Genomic DNA, 9,256 nt, shown 5'->3' with positions numbered 1-9,256 from the left:
TTTTTTTTATTCCCAATAGAAAAAGAAGGCAGCCGGTTTTTCTGGGTTTTCTTATTCCCTCTTCGATAAGTTTTTTCCTTTATTTTGTTCTTATGTTTTCATATTTGATTTGGGTTTTAGTAGAAATGGTTGGATTCACTCAAGTTTCTGTTTATGGGATCTAGGATTTGGTGAACTAATTGAATTTGTTTTTAACTTTTTAGGGCTTAGATAGATTACTCTGTCTGTGATGGTAGATTGGATGGTAGGTTTCTGCTTGAAGATGAAAAATAGATTGGATGGTAGTGGTAGTGGTAGTGGAAGTGGATCACGTTTAGTCTAATTGATAAGATACACTGTTTGTGTTGAGCGTTTCAGTGGTAGTAAATTTAGGTGTTGGTTGTGATTTGTGACTTCTTTGCACGTTTTTGTTTGTTGTGCTGAGTATTCTTCCTCCAGTTTGCGTCTTCTGCATATTCATCATCTGGACAAGTTGTGTTAGCAACATAAAAGAAAAGGGTTCACCTTCCTTTCCTTTAAAAACTAGTTGCAAGTGTTGCTATTTTATTCATATTTGATATTATACCCAGCAGATTTAAAGCCTACATTAGCCAAGTATATTTACTTGGATGGAAAATGGTGGTAAAAGTGATCACTCCCTCATTTCCTTGCAGTTTTGATGTCGGTTCTCATTTTGTTTTTGTGTTTTTTTTTTTTTTCCCTTTACTGATTTCCATTATGTTAAGGCAGTTTGGATTTTCTTTTGCTCTTTTTTTCAACTTTTTAGTATTTACACTTTCATCACTATCCCTAATAGAAACTTGTTATCAATAAAAAAAATCATGTCTTATAAATCCTATATCAATACCATGGATAAATAAGTTGTCTCTAACTTCGTCAACACATCTTGTTTGAATGTATTTGCACAATTTAAGCACAAATACTATATGCAAACTTTACCCTTTGGAATGACATATTCCATTTTCATTGAAGTATTTCAACACCTAAATTGTATTCATTTGACAAGGCTTGAGGTCTAAATAAAGTTTGGATAAGCTATTTTATTGATTTTAGAGGACTTCTACAGCAATGTTTTGGGGCTGGGTTATTGATTTATTACTGATGTTCTGTTTGTAGGAATTAGATAAAAGTTTTTGTAGTTGAAGAAGAGATTGTTGGAAACTGGATTTCAGTTGATATAAAGGATTTGTTGTTGATATTGTGTAAAGGCTAGTTTGGGTATTGTTGTATATTATTATATGAACCCTTGTGTGTATCATGAGATAGAAAAGTTATATACTTAAAATATCTTAAATTTAAATGCAAAGATATAAGAACGTCATTTATGAAAACTCTTCATATGAGATAAGATGTGAATTGTATATGTTTGTGAAAGTCATGAATGCCATGTTATGCACGTCATACTTTAACAATTGGATTGTGAAATCCGTTATGTTGTGTACACTGTGAAATTGGTCGACTATATGGGGACTTTTGAAATGGTCATACACTCATTTTTTTTTTAGATTTACACTTTCTGAAATTCTTTCATTTGTGCAATATTAAAACAGGTTTCAAAATTTTGGAATTTTCATTTGTTTGGCTACAGTTATATGCTTTATGAACATGGAAGGAAAAGGATTTCGATTTACCTTCATTTGAAGACCTCTTTTTTTTTTTTTTTCGTTTTTTTCTCCTTCTTGCTTTAGGGATGTGTGATGAAGGTGGAGGCTTTTGTTTAAAGAATAAAAGGGATGTGTGTGCAAGTGTTCTAGTCCAGTAAGAATAAAATAGTAGTGTGTTTAATTTAAATTTTATTTTTCATAGGATGACATCTTCTTTGCGAATGAGACTTCAAATCAAAGTCGTTCTAAACCAGTGTGATTGTTAGGGAAAAGAAAACCTATTAAACCAGCTTCATTGGCATGGGAACATTTTATTAAAGAAGGATGTGATCTTGAATATCCTAGGACTGCTTGTAAGTACTGTGGGGTTACGTATGTCTGTGATTCCAAGAGAAATGGTACAACAAATCTAAAAAGACATATAGAGCAATGTAAGAAGTATACAAATAAGTTAGAAGATTATGTTGAAGGAGAGGGAGATTCTGAAAGTAGTTTTATGGCTACATCCTTCACTCAAGAAAATTGTAGAACAGTGCTTGCTTGTATGGTCATATTAGATGAATTGCCATTTAAGTTTGTAGAAAGTGAAGGATTTCGTAAATTTTGTCATGTATTAAATTCGAAGTTTGTAATTCCATCAAGAGTAACTGTTACAAAGAATTGTTTTCAAATGTACGTGGGGGAGCAAAAAAAGTTAAAGAGCCATTGACTCGAAGTGGTCAAAGAGTTTGTTTAACAACTGATGCATGGACTTCCGTGCAGAATATTAATTATATGGTTATAATGGCTCATTTTATTGACGGTGATTGGAATTTGCACAAAAGGATTCTTAACTTTTGTCAAATAGCTAATCATAGAGGAGATACGATAGGTAGAGCAATTGAAAAATGCTTTGAAAGTTGGGGTATTGATAGGCTTTTTACCATAACGGTCGATAATGCAAGTTCAAATGATAGAGCTATTGCATATTTGGTTAAAAAGTTTAAAGGCAAAAATGGATTGGTGTTAGATGGTGAATTTATTCATGTTAGATGTTGTGCTCATATCCTTAATTTAATAGTTAGTGATGCTTTAAAAGATTTGCACATGACCATCATTCGAATTAGAAATGATGTGAAGTATGTTAAGTCATCTCCCGCAAGATTGCAAATATTTAAAGATTTTGCTAAAGAAGATAAGATGTCAACAAAAAAATTGTCTTACAGTGGATGTTCCAACATGATAGAATTCAACTTTCACTATGTTGGATGGAGCGATTAAGTGTCAAAAGACATTTGAAAGATTAGAGGAGCATGATCAAGTTATTTGCCAAAGGATGATATGCCTACTATTGAAGATTGAAATAATGCAAAAGTGTTTGTAGAGTTCCTAAAGACTTTCTCAGAGGTAACCATAAAGTTTTCAGCATCTATGTCTGTGACTTCAAACTTTTTTTTTCAAGTTATGTTTGATCCAAAAAATAATTCGTGAATACTCGTTGTATGAGAATGCATTATTGAGTCAGATGACATTAAGCATGTAGACAAAATTCAACAAGTATTAGAGTATAACTACAAGTGAGAAGACCAATTTATTGTTATATGTTGCTGTAGTTCTTGACCCTAGAGACAAGTTGACTTATTTGAGTTATTGCTTTAATGAATTTTTGGAGGAAGGAAGTGCAAAAACATGGATGAATAAAGTTGAAGAAGCATTTCGATTATTATATAAGAATGTCAATGCCAAAAGAACAATATCCACAAACACAATTATTCACACCTATTGAAGGATTTAGCTTTCAAAGTTAGATTGAAATACCTTCTATCTCATCTAGTGGATCGAGTGGAACTGCATCTTATAAGGTACGTGCTGCGGTTCATTGTAGATTTCAACAAAGTAATAAAATAGGTCCAGATGATGCTAAAATAGAGGTGGCTCGTTATCTAGATGAGGTTCGTATAGAAGATGAAAATTTAGATCTGCTAAATTGGTGGAAGTTGAATTCTTCTCGATTTAAGATTATTAGCCAAGTAGCCAGGGACATCTATAGTATTCCTATATCTATTGTGCCATCTGAGTCGGCCTTTAGCACTGGAGGACAGGTATTAGATTCTTTTCGAAGTTCATTAACTCCTCAAATTGCAAAGGCACTCATTTGTGCTCAAAATTGGCTTCAATCTAAACCTTTGGATGATATGACTGAAGAAATTGATGGAGCTATTAGCACTTTTACTAAGGAAATTTCAAAATTCCTTAAAGTCTTGGTCTCTTCCACTGGGATCGTAGAAGATCTAACCTTAATACTTAGGCGATAGTGACATACCAATCCTCAACCATTTATACTAATATCTTCCTTACTTTTTTCATTGAAGAAAAAAATGAAAGTACAAGAACATACAAAAGACGAAGCCTACAAGAAAAAGAAAAAAACCCTGAAGGAAATGAGGTCCAACTATCTAAAATGTTGCCTAAAGAATAGTTACAAAAGGTCTTTGAAATCGAAGCTCAAAGAGAGACATAAAACTTCACTAAGGACCAAACAATACTAGTGTCTCTTTCCAAATCTCCAAACAATGTTATTTATCTCTCCCCATAACACCCACAGAATAAGATGGAGGAGGAACTCCTCGGCGTAAGGAGCCAACATGAAACAAACTCAAGGTATATATACCCAAGACCCTAATATCCTCCTCACTTTCATCCATACAAACTCAACTAACACTTCTTTCCCTAATCAGGCTCATTGTCACAAGGTTGTTAGGAGTTGTGAACCTCTTAGGCCACACAGAGGAAAGGTAAAATTTTTAATTTTTTTAACCCATGACACTCACAGCAACCACTATATGCACAATCCTACATCATGCTTTCTAGACCATGCCTGCCCAATGACCACATGAACATATACTCATCATGCACTTTCAAACAATCTTAAGAACATAACATGCTTTATATTATCAGAACACATAATAGTTCATGACAACATAGAGATTAAATCTCATATTTCAAACAAATCAAATAAGCATGCAACATACAAAGCATTAAGCAAACAGACTTAAGAAGCAAAAACTGCTAGCAATGCATTCTATAAGTACTCCTAAGCTAATCCATCAGTTCTTGAAGCAAGAAAAACTAGATTCTAAGGTTAAAACTCAGTTCAAAAACCTTATTCTTAATTAAATGGTTGTTCAGGAGAGGCTATTGAGGGGTTCTTACCCAATTTGACCTTAAACCTAATTTGAATCGTCCTAACCTAAATGCATAAGAACTCTACTAGTGAGAAACACATTTTGAACACTTAATCGAATTCAAGAAGAGTTTAGACGAGCGGTTGCCTACTTGTCCTTACCAAAAAAAAGAAAAAAAAAGACTTGGGTCTATAATGAATTGTGTTCGAATAGGTTCGAACTCACAGATCCACAGGCTATGGATGTTTAGATTCGAGGTCCTTCGAGTTGTGGGTCACAAATCTGAACACAAAAACAGATTGGGTTTATAGATCTGAATTGCTGGAGTACTAGCCGAATGGACACATCGCTGCTGAAGGAGCCTTGGCTAGTGGGCCGCACGTTTGGGTGCTCGTTGTTGTGGCAGAAAGCAAACCGCGCCTTCAACGCTTGTGGTTCGCTGAAGGTCGTTGAAGTTCATCGCCACGTGGGTCAGCGTTCGAGCGTGGGTCTATGTTGCTGTAAAGCTCATGGTGTTGAGCGTTGCAAGACGCGACATGGGAGTTCAGAGGTTAGGTTTGCACGGACGTCTGAGGCCGCAGCGAGGTGGGTTACATTCTCTGTGTGGCCTAGAGGTTCACAACTCTTAACAACCTTGTGCCAGTGAGCCTGATTAGGGAAAGAAGGGTTAAAAGACCTTGAGTTTGTATGAATGAAAGTAAGGAGGATATTAAGGTCTTGGGTATATATATCTTCAGTTAGTTTCATGTTGGCTCCTTACGCTGAGGAGTTCTTCCTCCATCTTATTCAAAACTCCTAACAACCTTGTGACAATGAGCCTGATTAGGGAAAGAAGGGTTAGAAGACCTTGAGTTTGTATGAACGAAAGTAAGGAGGATATTGAGGTCTTGGGTATATATACCTTGAGTTAGTTTCATGTTGGCTCCTTACGTTGAGGAGTTCCTCCTCCATCTTATTCTGTGGGTGTTATGGGGAGAGATAAATAACAGTGTTTGGAGGATTGGAAAGGGACCTTAGTGTTGTTTGGTCCTTTGTGAAGGTTTATGTCTCTCTTTGAGCTTTGATTTCAAAGACCTTTTGTAACTATTCTTTAGGCAATATTTTAGTTAGTTGGACCTCATTTCCTTGAGGGTTTTTTTCATTTTTTCATAGGTTTGGTCTTTTGTATGTCCTTATACTCTTTCATTTTTTCTTCAAGGAAAGTTGTGTTTTCTATTAAAAAAAAGTAAGGAAGATATTAGTATAAATGGTTGAGGATTGGTATTTCACCATCGCCTAAGTATTAAGGTTAGATATTCTACTCCATAGGAAGTTAGTAAGTGGACTTCAAGATCCCAGTGGAAGAGACCAAGACTTTAAGGAATTTGGAAATTTCCTTAGTAAAAGTGCTAATAGCTCCTTGAACCTTAAGTACGAGGTTCTTGAACTTTTAATTTTGTGATTAATAGGTCTCTAACATTCAATTTTTCTGTAAAAAAAAAATTATCCACTAGATATGAAATTGAACGTTATGTCGAATGGGAAGCTAAACTTTTAATTTTGTGTCTGTGGAGTTCATGAATGTTTTAAATTATTAAATAGTTCAATGACCAATTTAACACCAAATTTAAATTGTGGGACTTATTGAATACAAAATTGAAAGTTCAAGAATCTATTAGACACTTTTTAAAATTCCATCAACCTATTGGACTCATAATTGAAGACTCATGTACTTATTAGACAATTTTAAAGTTCATGATCAAACCAACACAAGCTTTGAACTTCAAGGACTAAACCAGTAATTTAACCTTATTATTATTATTCTTATTACTACTACTTTATCTTTTTGTAGTTAAATTTTCACCTTCTTACAAGAAGCCCATTGTAGGAGGAAACATTTAACCTTGAAACTTCCATGTTTTTTTCAGTTGAGTTCCATTAATGGCGTTGTGGTCCTCATCATCGTCTCCAAAAGGGATTGTCATCACCTTTCCAGTGCTCTTACTCACCGCTTTTGCTGTGATTCTCTTTTGCTTCTTTATCTCCAATCTCTCCTCTTGTTCATGTCCTGTTTCTCCCCGCATTGTTGTCTCTGGTACTGCAGCCAGCAATGGAGCCCACATTGGTGATGGGGTTCTAACGAACAAGGATGATGTTGACTGGGTGAAGGATCAGATCAAAACTAATGGGCTGCAGATGCACGAAAATGTTCTTCGTAAAGGCATCAACCCTCGCACTAGAGCTCAACAGCTTGAAGATCTCAGACAGTGAGTATTATAACTAATAGCTTTTTCTCTCATCTTAGCCAAACGTGATTTAATGAATTGAAAATTAAACTTTTACGTTTTACCTAGTGTATTGTTTTGCACCGTTCACTTTTGGTTAGTAATCTCAAATTTATGGTTGTTTAGAAGTCATTTGTGTTGACTATCTAGAATTGAACCTCAAGTCTAGATAAGAATTGCTAAGGCCATCCTAATTTTGCTAGTGATAGTTGTTTACCTTGGTTCTTTTGCGTGTTATTTAGTTTATTACAGCATTGAATCTCTGCACTGTCTTCTCTGAAATTGAATGGAAAAGAGGTAGAATTTTATATCACATCATTTTGAACTATTAACAAAAAAAAGGGGTAGTTTTCATGATAATGTATCAAACTTACTTGTATGCGCTGTATAGCACTCTATCGAAGCTTGTTGATTGATGTTTGTGGATTTTGTTGGTCAAATTACTTCTTCATTGATCTATTGTAACATTGGTCTAATGTAACTTAGTTATCTGTTTTAACTTGTTCATTGTTCATAACATTACGGAATAATGAATGGAAATTTTGAATAATTTTTATGATAGAAATTCAAACTTCCACCTGAATGTCATCCAATACCCCTTTGAATGATTCTTATGATTTTTGTCAGCCAAATTACTTGTTGATATATCGTAACTTCGATATCTTTGTGTTGCTGCTGGTTCATTGTTCATATAATCTTATTCCTCTTTGTGCTCATGAATTATGTATACCCTTTAGAGTATGTGTTATATGAATACTTCATCCATTATTGACGTAATTTGTAAAATTCATGATAGATTCAAGGGTATATCACATTATGAGGGACTGGAGGATCAGAACCGTACAGCACTTCCGTGCCCTGGTGAGCTTCTGGTTGAAGAGCACCATAGTAACTATGGTGAACCATGGGCAGGCGGACGAGATGTGTTTGAATTCCTAGCCGAGTTCTCTCATATAACACCAGATGCACATGTTTTGGAGATTGGATGTGGTACTCTACGAGTTGGTTTGCATTTCATCCGATACCTTAAGCGTGGACATTACCATTGTCTTGAGAGGGATGAGCTCTCTATGATGGCTGCCTTTAGGTACGAGCTCCCATCTCAAGGTCTCTTAAGCAAGCGTCCATTAATTGTGAAAGGGGAGGACATGAACTTCAATAAATTTGGCTCTGAAGTTCGTTATGATTTAATATATGCTAGTGCTGTGTTCCTTCATATGCCTGATAAGCTTGTATGGATTGGACTAGAAAGGCTTGCTAACAAATTAAAGCCATATGATGGGCGAATTTTTGTGTCCCATAACATAAAGTTCTGTTCGCGATTGGGAGGGGAGGAATGTACAAAGCGTCTCACAAACTTAGGACTTGAATATCTAGGAAAGCGCACACACGATAGCTTGCTTTTCAATCACTATGAGATCTGGTTTGAGTTCAGACGATCAAAGCCTTAGTAGTACTAGCATTCCCTTTGTATCATCGGGACCGAGTTCCCAATATGTGAAAGATGGATATAGGAAGATATTACCAGTTCATATTTCTAGTCTTGGTGGCTGAGAATTCAGGAGAAATTTGCCAACCCCTAAGGATGTTTCAGTTGTAACACATTTCATTTGATTTGTCACCAGAAAGAAGAAAATGGTTTTTTCTTTGTAATGGTGCTTAGCTTGCGCTCTTCTCCTGTGTGCTAAGATAGCCTAAGGCTTAGAAACCTTTTTGTTGTATGCAAGGCTTAGAACCTTTTTGTTGTATGTAAGCCTTTTTGTTGCATGTACTTTATGTTTCTATTCAATAGTTTGGAGCTTCTTTTTGCTGGCAAGAATTTTTTGGGAAAATATTACACAAATAGCACAATAATTATAATTTTAATGGACATTGTTATCCATGTTTATCATAGATAGAGGTTGATAGAAGTCCATCAACGTCTATCAGTGTTTTTCTTTTTTTGCTATTTCTGTAAATAGTTTGACACTTTTTAATGGGCCATCTACGAACTCTAAATAAATTACTTAAAAACCATTCCATAAATAAATTACTCACTCAATACATTATTCAACCTGAGGGAATGATTACATTAAAGACTCCTCAATTGCACCCATGGTAGTAAAATTTTATCATGTGGCTACACTTTGAATGATATTTTGACAAACTTATGGGTTCTCAATATTTTATCGATATTTTTATCAACAATTTTGTAAACTTGAGATTTTAACATTTTTGTTGATAT

The 9,256-nt window shown here is 34.9% G+C and overlaps 1 protein-coding gene across 3 annotated transcripts in view; it reads left to right on the top strand.

The window, feature by feature from the left end:
• LOC120071376 overlaps positions 1–8,848 on the top strand; it is a 9,056-nt gene extending 208 nt beyond the window's left edge. The window contains exons 1-4 of one of the 3 annotated variants that reach the window (XM_039023623.1): positions 3,500–4,244; positions 4,322–4,378; positions 6,676–7,014; positions 7,829–8,848. In XM_039023623.1, the coding sequence (XP_038879551.1) occupies positions 6,689–7,014; positions 7,829–8,483 (981 nt within the window). In that variant the 5' untranslated portion in view covers positions 3,500–4,244; positions 4,322–4,378; positions 6,676–6,688 and the 3' untranslated portion in view covers positions 8,484–8,848. Of the gene's footprint in view, positions 1–51; positions 2,991–3,499; positions 4,245–4,321; positions 4,379–6,675; positions 7,015–7,828 lie in introns of those variants that run through there. The other 2 variants (XM_039023621.1, XM_039023622.1) reach the window with 2 other exon arrangements.
• The last annotated feature ends 408 nt before the right edge of the window (positions 8,849–9,256 follow it).

Source organism: Benincasa hispida, chromosome 2 (assembly GCF_009727055.1).
Source record: "Benincasa hispida cultivar B227 chromosome 2, ASM972705v1, whole genome shotgun sequence".
Classification (NCBI taxonomy): Eukaryota; Viridiplantae; Streptophyta; class Magnoliopsida; order Cucurbitales; family Cucurbitaceae; genus Benincasa; species Benincasa hispida.
Note: the sequence above shows the minus strand (reverse complement) of the source record. Positions and strands in the feature narration are given on the sequence as shown.